The sequence below is a fragment of the Notolepis coatsorum genome (genome assembly GCF_963971535.1).
Source record: "Notolepis coatsorum genome assembly, chromosome: 17".
Lineage (NCBI taxonomy): Eukaryota > Metazoa > Chordata > Actinopteri > Aulopiformes > Paralepididae > Notolepis > Notolepis coatsorum.
This window is the reverse complement of record NC_140181.1, coordinates 26,047,131-26,071,512: the sequence shown is the minus strand read 5'-3', so window position 1 is coordinate 26,071,512 and position 24,382 is coordinate 26,047,131. Positions and strand designations below refer to the sequence as shown.

Genomic DNA, 24,382 nt, shown 5'->3' with positions numbered 1-24,382 from the left:
ATGCACTGTAACATTTCCTTCTCTATGCCATGTAGAAGTAGGAGCCTCGTACTCTCTTCTTCTCTAGAGAGAGGAAGTGAGGTTAACGTCCTGTGTCTCAGGAGGAACTGACAGGACAGCCCAAAGGAGAGAGAGGCCAGTTTAGCGTGATTGTTGTTGTTCACGCCAGTGTCCATTGCAGATTTGGAGAAGGAACCAGATAACTTCTCTCAACATCAACTAGAAACGTTAGTCCGTTTGTCCCCCAACAAACAGAAATTAGTAACTCAAGTTGAAACAGTGGTTGGTTTGGGAGCTCAAAGGTGGGGTGTGTCCATAATCCCAAAGCTCTCCACCAATGAGATGGGTTCAAATGTGTGGCCTGGCCAGGCTTTATGAAGTGAGAGGGCCTGGACAGGCCAGTGAAACGCGTCTGTGGACGTTTAAAATACAGGGACAAAAAAGAAAAAAAAAAGGATGCCCTGCTCTCCTTGAGCCAATGATTGGTTAGCAGCTCAGGATATGGATTGGATTGGAGGGGGGGCGGGTTCAGAGTCCTAAGCTCTGGACCAATGAGACGGAACGGAAGCAGAGGGCCAGGAATCCGGTGCCCAGCAGGTCTCCCAGTGCCGTCAGGTAGGGGATGGAGAAGTTGTCTGGGTCCAGACTCCGCCTCCACATGAAACGCACGATGAGGTCGGCCACGTACAGTAGGATGCCCACCTGCGGAGAGGACATTGTCAGCAGTAGTAGTCAGGGATGGAACAACGAAAAGGAAATAATGGGAGAAGAGCAGGAAAAAGACATAAATAAAATAATAAATGGATTGTTATGTCTAAACATACAATTTTGAAAAAAAAATCAATGACACAATGTCATAGAAGCGAAGAATCAGGGCAGATTCAAAGTCTCATGTAAATGGAAAATGGTGCATTTATATAGCGCTTTGCAATTTTGTTCCTCATATTTTTACCCATTCACTCACACATTCACACACTGACGGTGGAGGCAACCATGCAAGGTGCCAACTTTAGGGGGTTAAGTGTCCTGCTCAAGGACACTTCAAAAGGAAGAGCGGGAATCAAACCGGGAACCTGTGGATTACCAGACGACTGTCGCCCCATGTGCCTGTGAGCCAGTGGCTAACTGTGAGAAACGGAGTGCCTGGAGGACTGAGTTAGTGACATTGCTAAGAAGGGCTTTGCTTCTAAAATAACAAATTATATTAAGGCATGAACAGAATAAAAACATGGCATATGAAGGAAGATGGGCCACAGCCACTCCCACACACACACACCTCAGGACTTCAAAATGCCCTCTGCCGCTGCAAGGCATTGGTAAAACTCCCGCTGTCACTATGCCTTGTAATGTTGACAGGATGACACCGTCAGGCTCTGTTCTGTACAGTAGTCTACATGTTCCAGATGCACCTTTTAGTGCAGAAGGATGAATGGGGCCATTAGGGTAATTCTACCACCGGGTGTTGTTTGTACCGACGACCAGTGGGTGGCGTCTCTTTACTCTGTGAGTGGGACCGACGACAGCTGACTGAAGAGCAGTGCCGAGGCAGCGTAATTAAATAACCTTAAATAAAACGTACGTGTGTATAATTGTACATGTGTATAATTGCAATTTAAAGCTGTCGTTTAATTAATGTATGTACATCTAGATTGTGCCTCTGATCCACTATATCTTATCGGTAGCAGGCTTGCATGGAACTATTTGTATTTAATGGTGTGATCTTTCCCACTAGAGTGGTCCTGACTAGGGTTTAACACCCCTGGGAATTCCCAATGCAAACCATTCCCTGTTTCCCGAGAAATGTAATAACGTAAAAACAGGAAGAAAACTAATATATTTTATATTATATTATATTTATATTTACAACATATTTTATATATTTAGAAAATACTGTACGTTCGGTTGACTTCCGTTAAAACATATGCAACAGCTGTGTGTGTGTGTCCCCCCCCGCTGAACTGAAAACGTACAGTAGCCTACATGTCTCACACATCCCCACGACATCACCACGCTTGGATGCTGGTGGTCATTGTGCAACCTGGGACTGTGTTTCCAAAATAAATCAGCCTTATACTGGTTTTATGCCTCGTTATATTTGAAAGGAAGGAACACCACTGATTTAAAGTGCAGGCAAGCAAAGAAAAGGCTGTTTTATATCAATTAGTGACAAATCTTTTTTCCCCCACCCCTGAATTGGCCACAGCAGTGTTCCACGGTCCTTTTGGCCTCAGCTAAATAGAATGACAGCAAATTACTTGTTTGGATGGATTTCGCCCACAGTCAAGAATCGTCGGATATCCATTCCTCAAGGCTGTTCTCGGCAGACAGATCACAGGCTATGAACTTTGTCATTATTCACAGCAAGCAGCGTGAAACGTGGCAGGGCCAACGTTTGCTCCTTTTCACTTGGTTGAGACTGAATTTACTGCCTCTTTAAAATCAGCTGACTACCGTAGCCGCTCCTGGTTCTAATACCTGTCCAAAATGAATCAAAGGATTAAGACATGTTTATATGGACTTTCCGTGCGGGGCAGCAAGGGAATTCATCCAGGCCAGCCGGGGATGCTGGTATTTGGAGTCTCTCTCACATGAAAAAGGCACCACATTCCATGGGTTATAAATATTCAGGTCATTCTACACTAGCTACACTAAATAATGCTACACTAATAACTTATTTTGATACGATTTGATCGCATTACTATTATACATAGTAAGATATTATCGAGCGTTTCCCTCCTGCCATTCAACCTCCAGCCATGTTTCTTCTATGCACTGCCTCTTAACGCTCCTGGAAGTTGTCTAATATCCCATCCAAACTGCTGCTCTGCAAGCAGTTCTTTACATTGTGGTATATAGCTTATACCTGTGTTGTAAAAATGTCCCGACTTGGAGTATCCTAATATCCCAGTGTCCTGTCAATCCTTTTCCAAAAAGAAATCCACCTGGTATCGATTGGTTTTATGCCTCGTCATATAGATTTCAGGCGACGAAGAATTCTGTTTTATATCAATATAGACAGGTTTCTTGTTTATAAACACACTGTGTTTGAGCCATTCAGCAATAGCCGCTGAATCATGTGACTTAGTCATCTCACTAAAAGTATAATGGAGCTCTATGGAGAAACCATGACACTCATCTCACTAAAAGTATAATGGAGCTCTATGGAGAAACCATGACACTCCTCTGACTAAAAGTATAATGGAGCTCTATGGAGAAACCATGACACTCCTCTGACTAAAAGTATAATGGAGCTCTATGGAGAAACCATGGCACTCCCCTGACTAAAAGTATAATGGAGCTCTATGGAGAAACCATGACACTCCTCTGACTAAAAGTATAATGGAGCTCTATGGAGAAACCATGACACTCCTCTGACTAAAAGTATAATGGAGCTCTATGGAGAAACCATGACACTCCTCTGACTAAAAGTATAATGGAGCTCTATGGAGAAACCATGACACTCCTCTGACTAAAAGTATAATGGAGCTCTATGGAGAAACCATGACACTGGATGGATGTCATTTTGCCAAACCAGCATGGCTGTGACTGAGTCTTTCACCTTTTACATCTAGCTTTGGCATGGATGGATTAGATCGCTAGCATGGCTAACACATGCAAATTATATTGTAGTCTGCCCCGTTGTTCTGACCAGGATTACGTTCCTTTTTGCGAGAGTCTGACGTGGAGCAGAAACTCGTCCCTAGGCTACAACCTCATTTTCCAGCTGGATGCCGGCAGGGCGGTGGCTTACTGGCCTACATCGCAGCTACATCCAAGTGTATAACATGCTTGCTAATATTGATTAACAACATGAATGAATTCTTTTTGCGTTAATCATTATTAATAGAGGTTGGGAACCCATAGCTTTATGCATATTTTTCCTTTCGTTTCATTTAGTCCTGCTTACTGAAATATGACCAATGCGTTTTGACTGGTAGCTATAAAAAATTATCAAATATAACATTTCCCCCGGATTCCCGGGATAGTGTGCTTCTATTCCCGGGGGAGAACATGTCAGATTTTCGGGGAAAATATGAATCTCTAGTCCTGACTGAATGCTAATTGTACAGACAGGAGAGTGACCCACTTGACTGTGGATTGTGCTGAGAAAGGACTCAAGCGATCAACATCATCATTGATAAGTACCGTAGGACATAGAGCTAGGGTTCCAAAAATCGGAACTATCCCTTTAAATCATTCGACATCAAAATCAGCTGTCCGTAATCAGCTTTTGACCGGACCATTACAGTGTAGAACAGAGAGAGACTGTTGCGGCTGAAATGAGCCTGACGCCAAGGGAGTGGAGGCTTGAGCAGTATTGTTGAGTCATGTCGGTTCAAATGTGTTTCTTTCACGCATCATTTCATGGCGGAACAAATATGACAGAAATGTAAAAAAAAAAAAACGAAACAATGAAAAACAATATTGCTTTATTGCTAAAGCCTTGATTTGCATGTTTACAGATGGCTTTCCACCACCAGGCGTGACATAATTCTTGACTTCATATCCAAGGAGACAGCCTATTATTTTCCAACCCTCTGTAATTATGTATAAACAGTCCTCATTTGAACCGTGGGCATTCAAACTCTGCCACAATGACAGATACGTTTTATTGCATCGGGGTCTTTGATAAATTACAATTTAATTTTGATTGTGTACAGTATCACAAATCTCCTCACTCATCCCAATTAGGGATGGGAATTGATAAGATAAATAAATTGGAAATGCAACAGAACTAAGCTGGTTAAAATAACAACATGCAACTTGACATTTCTGATTGTCATTTATTGTTGAGCCCCCACCAAAATGGTCGCAATTTCGAGCCCTTACAAATTTAGTGATTGCTCGACGGTGACACTCGTTCACCTTTTCCTGAGTCAGTTTACCCCACTGTGCTAGCGTGAAATGATTTTCCTGAGGTGCGCGAAAACCACTAGCTGCAGCCTCAGTCTATTGTGATCATCTAAAATGGATGAAATGGGAGAATATTTATACAGTGAAAGCATTCGTTTTCATTTAGGTTTTTCTAGGAATCAAATAGTCTGCTATGGCTGCATGCGTGGCGCTAACGTTATTGTTTTAAAATGCGCAACTGTGGGAAAAACATGGCATCGATAAGAGGAATCGATAGTCACAGAGGCATGCGATTCCAGGAATCGGATAATTCCCATCCCTAATCCCAATAGAAGACAGCTGTTTCCACTTGGTAGCTGTGCAGCCAGGAGGACATACTGTCCGTTGTCCAAAGAAAAACCACACACATGATGCTTCACGGTCATCGTGTTGTTTTCATTTTTGTTTGGGAGACACTCACTGATCTGGAACTGGAAACAACAGAGGAAACAACCTGCACCGAGAAATGATGGTGGAGCGACCGACCAGACTGTTGGTGCTTTTAGAGAGAGACCTTGACGTGGACATACTGTAACATATATTATTCCAATGTGTGCGTGTCAAGACAGATACACAGACAGACAGAAAGACAGGTTGAAAAATACATAGATATACTGAAGATAGATATAGATATAGATACATATATAGATACTGTAGAGTGTAGATCGACAGACGGACGGACAGACATGTGTTCTACCTGTATCTGAGCAGCAGACAGCTAGACAGACAGATGTGTTCTACCTGTACTGTATCTGATCAGCAGGCATGTAGACAGACAGGTGTGTTCTACCTGTACTGTATCTGGGCAGCAGACAGGTAGACAGACAGATGTGTTCTACCTGTACTGTATCTGGGCAGCAGACAGCTAGACAGACATAATGTGTTCTACCTGTATATGAATAGCAGACAGCTAGACAGACAGGTGTGTTCTACCTGTATATGAATAGCAGACAGCTAGACAGACAGATGTGTTCTTCCTGTATCTGAGCAGCAGACAGCTAGACAGACAGACAGGTGTGTTGTATCTGAGCAGCAGACAGCTAGACAGACAGACAGGTGTGTTGTATCTGAGCAGCAGACAGCTAGACAGACAGACAGGTGTGTTGTATCTGAGCAGCAGACAGCTAGACACAGACAGGTGTGTTGTATCTGAGCAGCAGACAGCTAGACAGACAGACAGACAGGTGTGTTGTATCTGAGCAGCAGACAGCTAGACAGACAGACAGACAGACATGTGTGTTGTATCTGAGCAGCAGACAGCTAGACAGACAGACAGGTGTGTTGTATCTGAGCAGCAGACAGCTAGACAGACAGACAGACAGGTGTGTTGTATCTGAGCAGCAGACAGCTAGACAGACAGACAGGTGTGTTGTATCTGAGCAGCAGACAGCTAGACAGACAGACAGGTGTGTTCTTCCTGTATCTGAGCAGCAGACAGCTAGACAGACAGACAGGTGTGTTCTACCTGTATCTGGGCAGCAAACAGGTAGAGGGCGGCGAAGGCCAGGCTGATGGGGGTCTCTCCTCCCTGCAGCAGAGAGATGGCATAGAGGAAGACCAGGTGCCCAGGGACCACCAGCAGGAACAGCACCCGGGCCGACTTAGAGTTCACGCCTGGGAGAGAGAGAGGAGACACGAGGGCCTGGTGATGACACTAGACTAGGGATGCATAATATCACATAGCTGTGTCTATATCCATACTTGTTTTCACCTACAATTTCCACACTTTTGGCCAAAACACCACGTATGGAATATAAATGTGTAGAGATTAGGGCTGTCCCCGACTAAGGATTTGGATGGTCGACTATGATTGGCCAAAATTTGCCGTTAGTCGACTATTGGTCGACAAAAAAAAATATATATATATATATATAATATAGAACAAAAAAAAATATGTAATTCATTTAAAAAAATATATATATTTTATCATTCCATTTGGGCTGTGGGGGTGCTTAATGTCTGAAGGAGTCGACTGAAGGCTTGTTGTCCTCTGCAAAAGCATGCAATTGGTTCACTGATGGATACATCTTGATGCTAGCCAATGTACAATCAATTGACAATAAACTGGACGATATCCGAGCAAGGATTAAATACCAAAGTTAGAGACTGCAACGTTCTCTGCTTCACCGAGACGTGGTTGACGCCGGACGTCCCAGACCACGCCATACAACCGGCCGAACACTTCTTCATCCACCGCAAGGACAGATCAGCAGAGTCCGGCAAACAACGTGGAGGAGGTATCGCCTTCATGTTTAACAACAATTGGAGCGATCCAACTAACGTGAAGGAATTGTCGAACCACTGCTGCCCAGACCTGGAATATATAACCATCAAGTGTCGTCCTTTCTTCCTCCCGAGGGAGTTAACGGCGATCGTCCTGATCGGAGTGTATATTCCACCGCAAGCCAGTAACAACGTCGCGCTCTCCAGGCTCCACGACGAGGTAAATAGAATACAAGCGGCGAACGTTAACGCCGCCATTTTAGTGCTGGGTGATTTCAATAGCGCCAATCTGAGAAAGGTATTACCTGACTTCTATCAGCATGTGACTTGCAACACCAGAGGCGGTAACATCCTAGATCACTGTTACACGCAATTTAAGGGTGGCTACAAGGCTCATTCTGATAGTGGCTTTGGTAAATCAGATCACGCGTCCATTTTCCTTTCACCAAAGTACAAACAGAGAATCAAAAGCACTCCTGTGGTCTCGCGAGAGGTGCAGAAATGGGATTTGACGTCAGAGGAGACGCTCCAGGCTGCGTTTGACTGCACAGACTGGAACGTGTTCCGCGACACAGATAACATTAATGTCTACACGGAGACAGTGCTGGACTATGTTTGTACTTTGGTGGAAGAAACAATCCCCACTACCAAAATGAGAGTTTACCCAAATCAAAAACCCTGGGTAGACAAATCCGTCCGTGAAGCTCTGAGAGAGCGCACCAAAGCATACAACGACGGCCTAGTGGCAGGCAACATGAATGACCACAAGGTGGCGCGATACAACGTAAGGAGGACAGTGACAGAGGCCAAACGGCGCTACAGGGATAAAATTGAACTCCAGTTTGAACAAGCTGACTCTAGAGCTATGTGGCAGGGGCTCAAAACGATGACAGACTACAAAGGCGCCTCCCTCAAACTGAACAGTGACATCTCCTTAGCAAATTACCTCAATACCTTCTATGCGAGGTTTGATGCTGGTAATAACAACACCAGCCCACAAGCCACGGCAATGGGGGGGGGGGTCTGCTGCTGATGGAGACTCAGTGTTCAGGGTAACAGAGCACGAGGTGAGGCGGACCTTTAAAAAGGTGAATATCAGGAAGGCAGCAGGTCCGGACGGCATCCCCGGCCGCGTCCTAAAGTCTGTGCCGACCAACTAGCCCCGATATTCACTGACATATTTAACCTGTCCCTAGAACAGGCTGTCATCCCCACCTGCCTGAAGAAGTCCACTATTATCCCTGTACCCAAAAAATCCAAGCCTGCTTGCCTCAACGACTACCGCCCTGTAGCTCTCACCTCCATAGCCATGAAGTGCTTTGAGAAGCTAGTAAAGCGCTACATCTGCTCCTCCCTCCCCATCAACATGGACCCCCTGCAATTTGCATACCGCCCCAACAGGTCCACGGAGGACGCCATAGCCCATGTGCTGCACACAGCAGCATCACACCTGGACAAGAGGCAGGGGAACTATGTGAGACAGCTATTCATCGACTACAGCTCGGCATTCAATACCATAGTCCCCTCCATACTCATAGCCAAGCTCAGGGACCTGGGCTTGAACTATGACCTCTGCCAGTGGGTCCTGGACTTCCTGACGGGCAGACCCCAGGTGGTGAGAGCAGGCAACTGCACCTCCTCATCCATCACCCTCAACATAGGGGCCCCCCAGGGCTGTGTTCTGAGTCCCCTCCTCTACTCCCTGTACACACACGACTGTGTGGCTCAGCGGAGTAGCAATACAATCATCAAATTTGCTGACGACACAGTGGTGGTGGGCCTGATCTCTGCCAACGACGAGAGGGCCTACCTGGAAGAGGTCAAGGTCCTGGCGGGATGGTGCCAGGAAAACAGCCTCTCCCTGAACGTCAGCAAAACAAAGGAGATGATTGTGGACTTCAGGAGGTCGGGGGTCAAGGACTACAGCCCCCTCAGCATCGACGGGGCACCGGTTGAGAGAGTCAACAGCTTTAAGTACCTCGGAGCCTACATATCCGAGGACTTGACATGGACCACACACATTGACAGTGTTGTGAAGAAGGCACGACAACGCCTCTACTTCCTCAGGCGCCTAAGGAAGTTCCAAGTCAGTCAGAAGATCCTTAAGAACTTCTACTCATGTACAATAGAGAGCATCCTGACTGGCAACATCACCTCCTGGTTTGGGAATAGCACTGCACAAGACCGAAGCAGACTACAAAGAGTGACACGTTCAGCCGAACGCACAATTGGAGGGGGGCTCCCCACCCTCCAGAACATTTACAACAAGCGTTGCAGGGGCAAGGCTAAGAGAATCATTAAAGACTCCAGTCACCCGAACAACTGCCTCTTTGAACTGCTGCGGTCAGGCAAGCGATTCCGGAGTCTCAAGGCGAGCACAGAAAGACTCAGAAGAAGCTTCTATCCCCAGGCCATCAGGCTGCTAAACGAACAATGAACACTACACAACAACAACCATCAAACGCACATAGCACACACATCCACACGCACACACTCACTTTAAACAAACACACTGTAGCACCCACCCCACACACTTTATAGCACACACGCACTTTAAACAAACACACTGTAGCACCCACTCCCCACACTTTATATTTATTGATGAAGGATTGCACTACAACTCGTACACCTTACTGTAAATTGTACCTAAATTGTACCTCATCCCATTTCTGCTTTGCACTATATAGTACTGTACATTAGTACACTGCATAGTATTGTATATTATATGGTAACTCAGTTACGTCTATTCTGCATCGAACATTGTACATATGTCTATACTGAACACTGTGACCTCATTTTCTACGTATGACAACTATTAAAGAAACTTGAAACTTGAAACTTGATATTTGTCTAGTCTAGTGTGTTCATTAGATGGGTGAAATCCTCTTTCAGTGCCTCTGTGCCTGTTTTCGTAGGCAGTTAGCCTCTGGTATGCGTGCCATTAGCGTTAGCCACGCTTCTAGGCCTCTTTTCTTTTGGAAAGAATGATAAAGAAATATAAAAAATTAATATATATATATTTTTTTTATTATTATATTCGACTAAGAGGTTGGCCAGTCGACTACGGCTCCTTTCGACCGATTAGTCGACTAATCGATTAATATGGGTCAGCCCTAGTAGAGATGGAATGAAAATGTGTTCTTTTACATCTTCTTCAGAGAAAGTGAGCCAAGGCCAATAATTCATTGTATCATTTCTCTTTTATGATAGAACACCACACAGGGGTTAACACGGGGGTAGCAGCATGGAACATGAACACCACACAGGGGTTAACACGGGGGTAGCAGCATGGAACACGAACACCACACAGGGGTTAACACGGGGGTAGCAGCGTGGAACAGGAACGCCACACAGGGGTTAACACGGGGGTAGCAGCATGGAACATGAACACCACACAGGGGTTAACACACGGGGGTAGCAGCATGGGACACGAACACCACACAGGGGTTAACACGGGGGTAGCAGCATGGAACACGAACACCACACAGGGGTTAACACACGGGGGTAGCAGCATGGGACACGAACACCACACAGGGGTTAACACGGGGTAGCAGCATGGGACACGAACACCACACAGGGGTTAACACGGGGGTAGCAGCATGGGACACGAACACCACACAGGGGTTAACACGGGGGGTAGCAGCATGGGACACGAACACCACACAGGGGTTAACACGGGGGTAGCAGCATGGGACACAAACACCATACAGGGGTTAACACGGGGGTAGCAGCATGGGACACGAACACCATACAGGGGTTAACACGGGGGTAGCAGCATGGAACACAAACACCACACAGGGGTTAACACGGGGGTAGCAGCGTGGAACATGAACACCATACAGGGGTTAACACGGGGGTAGCAGCATGGAACATGAACACCACACAGGGGTTAACACAGGGGTAGCAGCATGGAACATGAACACCACACAGGGGTTAACACGGGGGTAGCAGCATGGAACACGAACACCACACAGGGGTTAACACGGGGGTAGCAGCGTGGAACATGAACACCACACAGGGGTTAACACGGGGGTAGCAGCATGAAACACGAACACCACACAGGGGTTAACACGGGGGTAGCAGCATGGAACATGAACACCACACAGGGGTTAACACGGGGGTAGCAGCATGGAACATGAACACCACACAGGGGTTAACACGGGGGTAGCAGCATGGAACACGAACACCACACAGGGGTTAACACGGGGGTAGCAGCATGGAACACGAACACCACACAGGGGTTAACACACGGGGGTAGCAGCATGGAACATGAACACCACACAGGGGTTAACACACGGGGGTAGCAGCATGGAACATGAACACCACACAGGGGTTAACACGGGGGTAGCAGCATGGGACATGAACACCACACAGGGGTTAACACGGGGGTAGCAGCATGGGACATGAACACCACACAGACACAGCTTTCATCTAAGTCTGTTTGCATCATCGGCGTCAGTGCTGGTGAAAACGTGTGCTGAAATGAGGGTCTGAACCAGAATTAACCCTGCAAGGCCCACAGTTGCACATGTGTAACATTTGTATTTGATAAAAAAAAAGGGTATAAATAATTTGTTTTCCTGTTCTTTAAAAAAATATAAATTTTAAAACACTATATTTTCCTCTCCAAAGTACTCCTACAACACCATCTGAAAGGTTGAATAAATTTTTTTTGCAAGTCGAAATATATCCGGGTCTTGCAGGGTTAAAACCTCATTTGGTCGTAAGGGCTCACCCAAATATTTTATAGCCTCGTAAAAATGTCAGAGCCCCATTCGTTGTCTATGAAGCAGCCTCATCTTTTACATCCCAGTGACATCACCGATTGCGGGGTTCTGGGAGGTTCTCTCTCTGATTTCTAGCTTTAAGAGAGAGTGGTGCACATTGGAATACTGACAGAACTGTCCCGGGGGTGGCCTTCCCCTTGAAGGACATTAATGGTGAGTGCTGGTAATTACTCTCACTATTGCACTCACCAACCCTGTGGACCTGGTGAGACTCTGTTTGAAAAGTTTTGAGTTGCACTGGATCCACTGCCATTACACGGCCTGATTACACAGGGACAGGTTGTGAAAATAAACACACAGCACCGCTGCTCCACGACACAGAGCAGAAACACGCCTGAGGAATGGCACTCGTCTTTAAAGTTGCACTATGTAGTCTTAAATGAGTTTAGATTAGATTAGGTCCATTATCCCTTACCTTCCCTCATCCCCCTTTTTCCCCCCTATTTCCCTAGCCCTATTTTTTGTCCTGATTGTGAAGCGACCTTGGGTTCTAGAAAGGCGCTATATAAATTTGATCTATTATTATTATTATTATTATTATTATTATTATTATTATTATTATTATTATTATTATTATTATTATTATTATTATTATTATTATTATTATTATTATTATTATTATTATTATTATTATTATTATTAAGTCCCTAAACTACATGGGTGCACTAAAGTGCACATTTAACGATTTTGTTGTTGTGGTTGTTGTTGTTTGTCTTCGATGACTATGTGTGGAAAAGCGGTGCTCTGTGGTGGCATACAAACTCTAAAAATGCATCCTTGCCTATAGCACCCAGGGCCTGTATTTATCCAGCGTCTTAAAGTAGGAGTACTGGTCTGAGACCAGATTGGCTCGTCGTCGATGTGTGTATACAGTCGTGTGAAGCCGAGCAAAGATCTTAGATCATTATTCCTATTCGTAGACGTGCGATGGATAAGTTCGTATTTTGAAAATGTAGTCGCAGCTAACGTCTGTGCTGACTCAAGCTTGGTTCACGCTTTAGCACAAGGCATGTGGGATTTCACACTTGAGTGTGCAATGCGTTTTTTTGCAAGTGCATACACAGCTGATGCACCGTATGTTTAAAGGAACGCACCGACATTATGGGAAATGCGCTTACTGTCTTCTCCAGAGTCAGACAAGAAGATAGACACATACCAATTTCCTCTCTGTGCATTCAGTAGAAATCTATCCAGCTGCAAGGTAGCCTAGCTAAGCACAAATTAATGGAAGCAAATATGGACAACTACCGGTAGTCTAGCTTAAAACTCTGGGAGCGGTGGAAGAAAGACCCTGGGAATAACGTTATGAAGCAGAAACAGGCAGATGGCTCCATAGCTGTTTTCTGGGCTGTTTCAGACAAATTGGTATGCCTGCCTTTTATTGCCATTCTCTCTGAGTAGTGTTGATGATCAATAAGGATGATTGACGACAAGCATATCTCTGTAAGCCCCACAGCTAGAGGGCGTTTGTGCTGTGTGGTGAAATTAGTTTTGTCATTTATAAGTCCCATCATTGTGGGCATTAAAGTGTTTACTTGGCTCCATTGTCATGTCAGAATCTGCAACAAGATTTTAATGCGCTGCACATGGCCGTTTTTGCGAGAGTGGGTATTGCATCATAATAATGGAATTTGCAAATGAAGAAGGGGACTGTACTGTAACTGTGGACATGAGTTTCAGTCAGTTTTACAAATATTGCTACTAATAATGAGTAAATCACAGTTCCAATGCAGGCTGTATTTGTGTAGCTAACGTCATGAACTACCAAGCATTGTTGTGTGATAATGGGCAGAACTCATGGATGATCGCTGTGTGTAACATACTGTATGTTATGTCATCTGGTAACAATAATAGATTTGTATTGTCGTGTCGAAAGAGAGATAATTAGAATGTGAAATGGGCGGATTGTGGCACGGCAGAACACTTGGAACCACGTTAAGTAAAAATTGAAAAGAAAACACAGCTAACTGGTTTTGATTTGGTTAATGACAGCAGATAGCCGACTATCAAAATAACCGCTATGCACATCTCTAGCTTGCAGCCAGATCGCTTTCTACTGAACGCACAGAGAGGAAATTGGTATCTATCTGACTCTGGAGAATGTGATAAAGCAAATGCCCCGGCCCATAATGTTGGCATGTTCCTTTAACATACAGTAGTAGAACAAGCCTGTAGGCTGGGCTGGGTTCTGTACATGTGTATTTACAGTATGCTAATCTGCACTTTTACATGTGAGCACTCAGCGCTGTCCATGGTGCTGATTGCAAATCTTTGGAGTCAATCCATTGTTAAAAAGTAAAAAAGTTGGGTGAAAAACACCGCTTCATGGCGTTCCTACTTGCCCGCTCCTTCTCTCTCTCCCTCTCTCTCTTGCTCTCTCTCACCCCGTTGGCCTATGTGGTCTGTCGGTGATATTCCCCTTTAAATAATATGAATGATACCCATTGTGACATTGTCATTACAATGTTAAGTTCTCAAACTTCTAGACAAACTGGTGTGATCGCACACCTGAATGGGTTAAGACGACACAGGGCCGTGCTGATTGGATAAGTGACCGTCCCATACCTCAGGAGATGTTTAAAATTAAATAACAATCTCTGCCAAAGGGCTGGGAATCACGCAGTGAGTGGTCTAGGCACGCTGATAACTTGATAACTAGGCACTCTGTGGCAGAAACCACTGTCTGTACACAATGATATTTTTGACCAAAGTAACCATTCTGTGCAGTCAACTATTTACCAGTGACTACAAATAGCAATGATATTTGTGACAGAATCGTAGATGCAGATGACTCCCCATTCAAAGAGATAGGGGTGAACAGACGTCTTAGACAAGGCTGTCTCTTACCTGAGGAGCAGAAGGTCACACAGGGGTTGGGCCAGTGTTGTCTCATCTTATAGGGCAGGACACTGGGGCAGACCAGAAGTGCAGGTAGGTGGAGATCCTACTGGCCTGGATGGCCACCAGGTTACCTCCCACACCTAGAGAGAGAGAGGGAGAGAGAGAGAGAGAGAGAGAGAGAGAGAGAGAGAGAGAGAGAGAGAGAGAGAGAGAGAGAGAGAGAGAGAGAGAGAGAGAGAGAGAGAGAGAGAGAGAGAGAGAGAGAGAGAGAGAGAGAGAGAGAGACAGGGCAGACATGTACAGGACATCAGTCTAGACATGTACAGAACATTATACAATGCCATGCACATTTCTTGATTCTGATTGGCTGAAACTGTCAAGTTACCGGTTGTTATTTTGTATAACACACTCCACGTGACCCCAGATCCCTCCCACAACCGAATAACTTTTCTTTTTCTGTCTGAATCAATCCGCCATAGATAGAAAAATGGAAGTATGAATAGCTTTGAACGAATGCTCCAAAAAAGAGTCAACTGGAATATGTTAGTTTGTTACATACACATGGATTATGTAATTAATTTGTCATGACCCATTGTAAAAAAAAAAAAAAAAAAAAAAAATGGCTGTCGATCTGATTGATTGATTGATTGATTGAAAATTGTATTAACAGTGCAGAATGGGTACAATACAGTACGGCTCAATACACTCAATTGTTAAGGGGATGCGGACCAGAGAAAGACTTTCGTCTTGCTTATCAGGGTCCCCCATTTTCAATTCATCATAACATATATGACATACATGACATATAGATAGACAGTACTGCTACATCTATACATTTATGACATACCAGATTTACAAATACAGTACTGTTTGTGATACAAAGAGTCTAAAAAAGAGAGTATATACATTTGACGAAGAAACTGTACATTGGAGGAGGTTGGGTAGGTGGGGTGGGGGGGGGGGGGGTTGGGTAGGTGGGGGGGGTGGGGAAACTGTACATTGGAGGTGGTTGGGTGGGGGGGGTGGCTAGGCGGGGTGGGGGGGGGGTAACTGTACATTGGATTATCGACGAAACCTTACTTGGTCCCAAGCAAAGGGTCTCATGTATTATTGGGTTAGGACATTTACTGTACATTGTAGGGGTTGGGTTTGGACATTTACAGGGGCCAGTTTCTAATTGCAGTCTCCCGTAGGTGCTCTCTTTTGGTTTTGAAAGTGGGTAGTGATTCACATTCCTTTACAGCTGTGGGTAGGGCGGTTAGTCCCTTGTTTGAGCCGAATCTGGGTTTAACATGGTTTGTGGAGCTCCCTCTGGTGTCTAACTAGTGGATCTACTATTGGATCTACTTTCTCTGTGGATGGTTTTGTGAATACATCTCCGTTATGCTTCAATCACTGTGTGTTTATTGTATAGCAATAAGGTTGGGTGAATTCGGTCATTGTATAAACGCATTACATCACTTGAAGTTGTGTGTTATACAAATTAGATCACGCCTATGGGGGCCTAGCAACCACCCATAGGCGTGATCTAATTTGTATAACACACTCCGTCGCGTGATGTAATGCTTAATTAGGTCCAGTCTAGACAGGTACACCATCAGGTCCAGTCTAGACAGGTACACCATCAGGTCCAGTCTAGACAGGTACAACATCAGGTCCAGTCTAGACAGGTACAACATCAGGTCCAGTCTAGACAGGTACAACATCAGGTCCAGTCTAGACAGGTACAACATCAGGTCCAGTCTAGACAGACAGGTACAACATCAGGTCCAGTCTAGACAGACAGGTACAACATCAGGTCCAGTCTAGACAGACAGGTACAACATCAGGTCCAGTCTAGACAGACAGGTACAACATCAGGTCCAGTCTAAACGGGTACAAAAACATTGATTTCCAGGATCACGTCAAGTTAAATGAATGTGATATGTTTTCTTGGTTCAAAGTGAATCCGGTCTTTGATTCAGTCTTCAGGATTACAATGTTCAAAGCTGCTTTAATTGAAAGGGAGGACTCTTTGTTATTTTGATGGTGATTATGATAACTAATTCAATACGTGATCACCTCTCCAAGAACAGACCCCACCAAAACCACTGCGATTACTCGACCTACTGTAGAGAACTAGAAACACAACATACTGGTTTAACACAAGGACGAGATTCAAACCAGACTGGTGTCACCCAGAGCGGGAGAGACACAGACAGAGAGAAAGAAGGGGGGAGAGATATATATAGAGAGGGGGAGAGAGAGAGAGAGAGAGAGAGAGAGAGAGAGAGAGAGAGAGAGAGAGAGAGAGAGAGGAGAGAGAGAGAGAGAGAGAGAGAGAGAGAGAGAGAGGGGGAAGGAGAGGGAGAGGGACACACATACACACACGCACACAGTTCAGGCACCACTTGTGATTTTTGCTATTCACATATGCAGCTGCATCCAGGAAAATTAACGTGTGTATTCACACACTCAGCATATTACTACAATATATTCTTATATGTTGAAATCAACCAGGCTGAGGCAACTTCTCTGGGACTCTGCCTGTGTCAGTGTGTTGCATCACTACCTTCAGTTAAGACTGGAAGTGCTCCCTGGAGCTGGGAACGCCAGATGGCAATACTGGCTCTCCAGTCCAGGCCGGAAAATGTAGAAAAGTATAGGTTTACATACTATCTGGGCGTGTTCCATTAGTGGTTTACATCATATCTGGGCGTGTTCCATTAGTGGTTTACGTCATATCTGGGCGTGTTCTATTAGTGGTTTACGTCATATCTGGGCGTGTTCTATTAGTGGTTTATGTCATATCTGGGCGTGTTCTATTAGTGGTTTGTGTCATATCTGGGAACATGGTTTACATTGTCTGTCCAACAGCTCATAGACTAGAGTGGATCTCTCAGGAGCACGCCTCGCATCGCGGCCACACCGACCACGCCTCGCATCGCGGCCCACACCGAGCACGCCTCGCATCGCGGCCACACCGCATTATTAAGAGAGACGACATCTTGTCTCTTCTCAAATCTCTCCTTGTCTAAATGTCTTGTCTAAAAAGTGAAGTGTGAATAAAATACAATGTGTCGTCTCTCATAATGTAGATTTATGCAGCTGGCCTCGCTCACCCTGCCTCACAGCCAGACCGCACAGCTCCGAACCCTCTCCTACTGTCTACACCAGACATTATGAAAAACAACATTGTACTTACAATGTGCCCTCTCATCATGGAGATGCCTGCAGCTGTTAAAGAGGACATGTCACGGAGAATGGGTTTTGTCTCCACGTGAGGAGTTGACAGTCTGACCTGTTACTCAGGCGCTGCTCCTTGGCCTGGGCTTGAAATCCTAAAGGAACACGGCAACATTTTGGGGAAATACACTTATATGCCATCTTCCCCCCGAATCAGACGAGAGTGACGATTGATATCAATGTAATAATCTCTGTGTGTCGGGTTTGGAGTTGTATTGCTTCGCTTGATGGAGCTTGGCTAGCTGCTCCCTGCCACTTCTGGACACACACAGATACAACTGAGATGAATCTTCTTGTGGGACACTGGGGGAGATGGACACAGAGATACAACTGAGATGAATCTTCTTGTGGGACACTGGGGAGATGGACACACAGAGATACAACTGAGATGAATCTTCTTGTGGGACACTGGGGAGATGGACACAGAGGGATACAACTGAGATGAATCTTCTTGTGGGACACTGGGGAGATGGACACAGATACAACTGATATTACTCTTCTTGTGGGACACTGGGGTAGATGGCAAACAAGTGTGCTCCCACAACATGCTGACGTGTTCCTAGTACCAAGCCTAAACAAGCTGCTCATAATCATTGGGGCACACGCCTTAAGTAATAAATTAGCTGTGCTTTTTGGAGCCAGGAACACTGCCTGGCTATAAAGTACTGCCCAGCTTGTAAAAGCTTTTTTTTCTTACTCTTGGGCGTGGGGCTAGGCAGGGAAGGAATTCACTTTAACCCTTTCACTACCACAATATCAAATTGTTAACCCTTTCACTGCGACACGACAAAGGGTTAACCTACAGAGGGTTAACCTTTCACTACCACACTACAGAAGGTTAACCCTTTCACTACCACTACAGGCGGTTAACCGTCTGTAGTGTGGTAGTGAAAGGTTAACCGTCTGTAGTGTGTAGCGAAAGGTTAACCGTCTGTAGTGTGGTAGTGAAAGGTTAACCGTCTGTAGTGTGGTAGTGAAAGGTTAACCGTCTGTAGTGTGGTAGTGACAGGTTAACCGTCTGTAGTGTGGTAGTGAAAGGTTAACCGTCTGTAGTGTGGTAGTGAAAGGTTAACCGTCTGTAGTGTGGTAGTGAAAGGTTAACCGTCTGTAGTGTGGTAGTGAAAGGTTAACCTTCTGTAGTGTGGTAGTGAAAGGTTAACCGTCTGTAGTGTGGTAGTGAAAGGTTAACCTTCTGTAGTGTGGTAGTGAAAGGTTAACCTTCTGTAGTGTGGTAGTGAAAGGTTAACCTTCTGTAGTGTGGTAGTGAAAGGTTAACCGTCTGTAGTGTGGTAGTGAAAGGTTAACCTTCTGTAGTGTGGTAGTGAAAGGTTAACCGTCTGTAGTGTGGTAGTGAAAGGTTAACCTTCTGTAGTGTGGTAGTGAAAGGTTAACCGTCTGTAGTGTGGTAGTGAAAGGTTAACCTTCTGTAGTGTGGTAGTGAAAGGTTAACCTTCTGTAGTGTGGTAGTGAAAGGTTAACCGTCTGTAGTGTGGTAGTGAAAGGTTAACCGTCTGTAGTGTGGTAGTGAAAGGTTAACGTTCTGTAGTGTGGTAGTGAAAGGTTAACCGTCTGTAGTGTGGTAGTGAAAGGTTAACCGTCTGTAGTGTGGTAGTGAAAGGTTAACCGTCTGTAGTGTGGTAGTGAAAGGTTAACCTTCTGTAGTGTGGTAGTGAAAGGGTTAAATGTGGTGTGTTGCTACACCCACCAAATATGTCACGTTCAATACAAGGAATGAAGGAGATGCTGGGAAATACATAATTCACAGTTTAGGCACTTTTCTTTGCAAAAACTTGTGTTCCACACATTCAAGGAAGTCATATAAAATAGTTGAAAACATACATAATGTTCCCCAGCGTGACACAGGTCACAGCCAAACCACATTCCATGTGTTCTTCTTTTCTCTCTGTGTAAATGGACCTCTGCTGTTAATAAAATGTCTTAATGGGAGGTTTTGTTACATTTAAACACATCCGCATGTGTTCAGTTGGAAAGCGGGACGTTCTGTGTCAATACGAGTGTTCGACTGCCAATTCCCCCGTTCCAGAGTTTCTTCACTCAATCGCTGACTCAGAAAGTTGAAATGAAGACGTGTAGCAGTTAATTCCCGGGGATGTCAGTTTGGGTTAAGTTACACCTGAGAACAGATGTGTCACAGTCACACAGATGTGGTGAACACTGAACAATGACACCACAGATTAATAACATATCTTGGAAGGGGAGTGGAAACCAAAGGCATAATTCAAGATACATTTGTATTTGCGAGTCAAATAATCATGTCAAATTCTATAAAACACCTGTACTACCTACACTGGTGTATTGTCCTGTTTTTGCGGTTGGGCTACTGCTGGCTTTGTCGCATATGTTGTTGATTGCATCGCTTATTGAAAATCAATAACATAAAATCATACAGGATAGTCTATAGCACTGGTTCTCAACCTGGGGTCCGGGCACCCCCAGGGGTCCTTGAGGAGGTTGCAGGGGGTCCCCACGAGAGACAGGGAATAGTTTCATTTCACTATTTCAGTCAGTAGAAGTTAACCCAACGAGAGAATATGCTAATATATTGTTCCAGTTTCACTTCCTCCACTGTTATGTCCTGAACTACAGTATCGACCGCTATGGGATGCACTGGTTCGAGCCCCGGTCAAGGCCGTTGTGGGAAGGTGGTGTTGTTGTCCAGCAGGGAGCCGTCTGTCCTCTGGACTTGGCAGTAACAATGCCCCTGTTGTCATGGTGATAGGGACACAGTACAGTTGCGATTGGATAAGACTTCTAAGAAGGGAGATCCCCCCCTTGAACGGCCTTCTCCTCCACATTGCCTGTGGTGCATTTTTTCCTATTGCTAGGTTTTAGTGAGTTTTTCCTTACCTTCGTGTGGGGTGTGTCTGGGAGTGTTGCATTCATTTATTTTATTTATAAAAAAAGAATTTGGACTTCATGGTGTTTTTGTTTTGTTCTTGATTTATTGTGATGTTTCTTCTTGACTTGTTTAACCCTCCAGTCACCCTTGTCGCAATTCTCGGCAAATATAGCCTTTTTATCCACGTGTGTGTGTGTGGATAGCGTTGGCTATATTTTATGTATATGCCAGGAAAGTAGCTCAGTCTCACATCTTTGACTCACATTACAATAATCCATGTTTTATTTATTTTTTTCCAAAAATCACTATTACCGGTAAGCGCACTGCATAAATGTGTCACACCTTCCACCCTAGTCGCAGAAATGAACAGGTTAGGGTTAGGGGGTTAGGGTGACCCTAACCCCTTAACCCTAATAAAAAAATTAAAAAAATGTAAATCCTGAAAATCCTGAAAATGAATAAATAGTGATATGTATGGTGAGGACTGATATGCATGGTGAGGACTGAAGTTAATAATGATATTCATGAAAAACAATTGGAACAATACATGAAAAAGATATGTTTTACTGAGATCGCCGTTTTCGGCAAAGGGCTAAAGGTGTGATTTTTTTAAAGGTTGACTCGAGGGTTAAAGAAGACGTGTCCGGCCCATGGGGACATTAACATGTGTTGTCGGGCCTTACAAATAAATCTGTATTTGATTTGATGATAAGACGTTGAACCGAATTAGGTCATTAAAGAGTCCAGGGCGCCTATCGCAAAGAGTAGGGGGTTCCCCGACGTTCCTGGTCAAATTCCCAATCAGGTCTCTGACATCAAGGCCACCTAATCATCCCTCCCCCTTAATTGGCTGATATTAATCCCTGTCTCCTGAGCCGTTCAGCCACTGTGTGTAGAGTGATGTGTGACTGGCAGCCATTGAGCCCAAGGTTGGTTGCTACACAGTGGTGGTGAAGGAAGCAATTTCCACCCTACAAAAATGCTTTGTGTGTCTAGAAAAGCGCTGTATAAATGCAATGATCATTAATTAATTAATTAATTAATTCATTCATTCATTCATTCATCCACTCATTCATTCATTCATTCATTCATTCATATCTTATCAAATGGGGGTCTGTGGCCTAACATGTTCAATTTGAGGGTCCTTGACATGAAGAAGGTTGAAAAGGGTTCAACTCACCGTTTATCACAGGTGTGAAGACAGCCATGCCCTTAAAGGCGGGATCACTCACTGTTCTGTCCAGTATAAGGCCTCCAAAACTGACAGTCACAACCAGAGAACCAGTATTAGTATTAAAAAAAGGTCACACACTGGCATAGATGCAAAGTACATTTCGTAAGCCGCTACAAGGGGCAGAACGGCTAACTGTAGCGAGTGAGTGACGTGTGTGTGTGTGTGTGTGTGTGTGTGTGTGTGTGTGTGTGTGTGTGTGTGTGTGTGTGTGTGTGTGTGTGTGTGCTGTGTGTGTGTGTGTGTACCTGCTGATAGACATGGCCACTATGACTGGCTGCCACCCTGAGCGGAGCACCTCTTTGATCTGAGGGGTCCGACGAGCCACCACCACCCACACAGGGATCAAAGACAGGAACACCAATATCACCAGAGGAGACAGATACCACACGTCTAGGAGAGAAGGAGAGAGAGAGAGAGAGAGGGTTACTTTGATAATAACACCACAATCACCAGAGGAGACGTGTACCACTAGGAGGAGGGAGGAGGAGGAGGAGGAGGAGGAGGAGGAGGGAGGAGGAGGAGGAGAAGAAGAAGAGAGAGAGAGAGAGAGAGAGAGAGAGAGAGAGAGAGGGAGAAAGAGAGAGAAGAGAGAGAGAGAGAGAGAGAGAGAGAGAGAGAGAGAGAGAGAGAGAGAGAGAGAGAGAGAGAGAGAGAGAGAGAGAGAGAGAGAGAGAGAGAGAGAGAGAGTGTATAGAAAGGAGATATTTACTGCCCCCTAGTGTTGTTGAGCAGAGAAAATGTTCTACCCAGGGAAACATTATTGTGTTTTTGGCAACGGCTCAACACATGGTTGTAAAGAAAATGTCAAGTCAAATAGGGAGAAAACATAATGAACACCTAATGTATTCATACAGGGAGCCGAGGACTTGGGCCAACAACAGTGATGAGATCACCATCACTGGTTCACATCCATGAGGGGTTGACATCCATGATGCATCGCTAGAGCCTCCTGATTAACAAGTGATTTCCCTGGGTACAGCAAAGACCCGCCAGCAGGCAGCACAGGGTGATGACATCATCAAGGCTGGATTCAAACCTACGATGTTGTGAGTACATGTGCTTTAACCCCCTGATCCTATGCTATCTCCACATTATAAAGACTGCTGCTGACCACAGCCAGAAGGCACAGGGTGATGATGATGTCACCTGGGTGGGATTCAAACCTGTGATGTCACGACTGCACCGTACATTGCTATTACATAATGGAACGTTATTGCTGTGCCTATTATATTCATACTGAACCCAGCCAGCAAGGGGTGGAGTGATGAGGTCATGGATTCACACCCACAATGTCATGAGTATGTGTACTTCAGCTCTAAGATGCAGAGCCAGTACAGGACGATGACATGATAAAACGGCTGTATCCAATGGGATAAAAGTGGAACCGTTTCATCAAACTTGTCTTGCGCTGGATCTCTAGGTCAGAAACATTTACATGCATTGTCAGAATGTTCGTAAAAAACCTTCAACTTGTAAGATACGCTCCAATATTTACAGTTAAACATACCGTGTTCGAGCCAATCAGCAATACCCGGAAAATCACGTGACTGAGTTGCCCCCTACCTGCATGAGCTGCTGCACTAAAATAAAAACAACAGGGCTCTATGGTGAAACCATGACACTCCCCTGACTAAAAGTATAATTAAGCTCGCCTCTATGGAGAAAACATGACACTCCACTGACAAAAATTATAATGGAGCTATATGGAGAAACCATGGCACGTCCCTGACTAAAAGTTGTTTCAAACTAAAACAGCTGGATGTCATTTAGTCAAACCAGCATGGCTGTGGGTGTGAGTCTTTCACCTTTTACATATCTAGCGTTGGCATGGCTTGATTGTTTAGATCGCTAGCATGGCAAGCAAATAGCTGGATCTGTGCCTATAATGATATGACTACATATTAAGCTACACTGTTACATAAGTGTGGCCTTACTATACAGAACCGTTTCAAACGTCAAACATAAACATTCTAAATTGGTCCCAAGTTAAATTCTTGTTGCAGTGTTTGTTAATACACTAGCCGACAGGGAAATAGAGGAGTCTACGACGTCATGAGTGACCCTGTGTGATTCCTTATAGCACCCATACAGTGTGCCCCTGACTGGAGCCGGAAGAGACAGGGTGATGGGGTCACGGCTGCACGGTGAGTTACGTTAAGTAATGGTACAGTGTGTCCTCACCTATGTATCCATACAGAGTGGTGCTGACCCCCGCCAGCAAGGACAGCGTGATGAGGTCACCGAGGCTGGCTGCTATGGGCGTGGCCACGTTGTCTGGGTTGATGCCCACCTTCCTGGAACCAATGATCACTCCAATCA

General features: G+C 45.0%; 1 protein-coding gene across 1 annotated transcript in view; it reads right to left on the bottom strand.

The window, feature by feature from the left end:
* Positions 1-420: 420 nt before the first annotated feature.
* Positions 421-24,382, bottom strand: part of LOC311243509 (solute carrier family 41 member 1-like) — a gene marked incomplete at its 5' end in the record, with an annotated part of 63,536 nt that continues 39,574 nt past the window's right edge. Inside the window, 7 exon segments of the mRNA XM_084332750.1 lie at positions 421-702; positions 6,359-6,507; positions 14,751-14,819; positions 14,822-14,884; positions 22,010-22,089; positions 22,309-22,453; positions 24,245-24,382. The exon segment at positions 24,245-24,382 is cut by the window's right edge and continues 5 nt beyond it. Coding sequence (XP_084188876.1) covers positions 529-702; positions 6,359-6,507; positions 14,751-14,819; positions 14,822-14,884; positions 22,010-22,089; positions 22,309-22,453; positions 24,245-24,382 — 818 coding nt within the window. The 3' untranslated portion in view covers positions 421-528.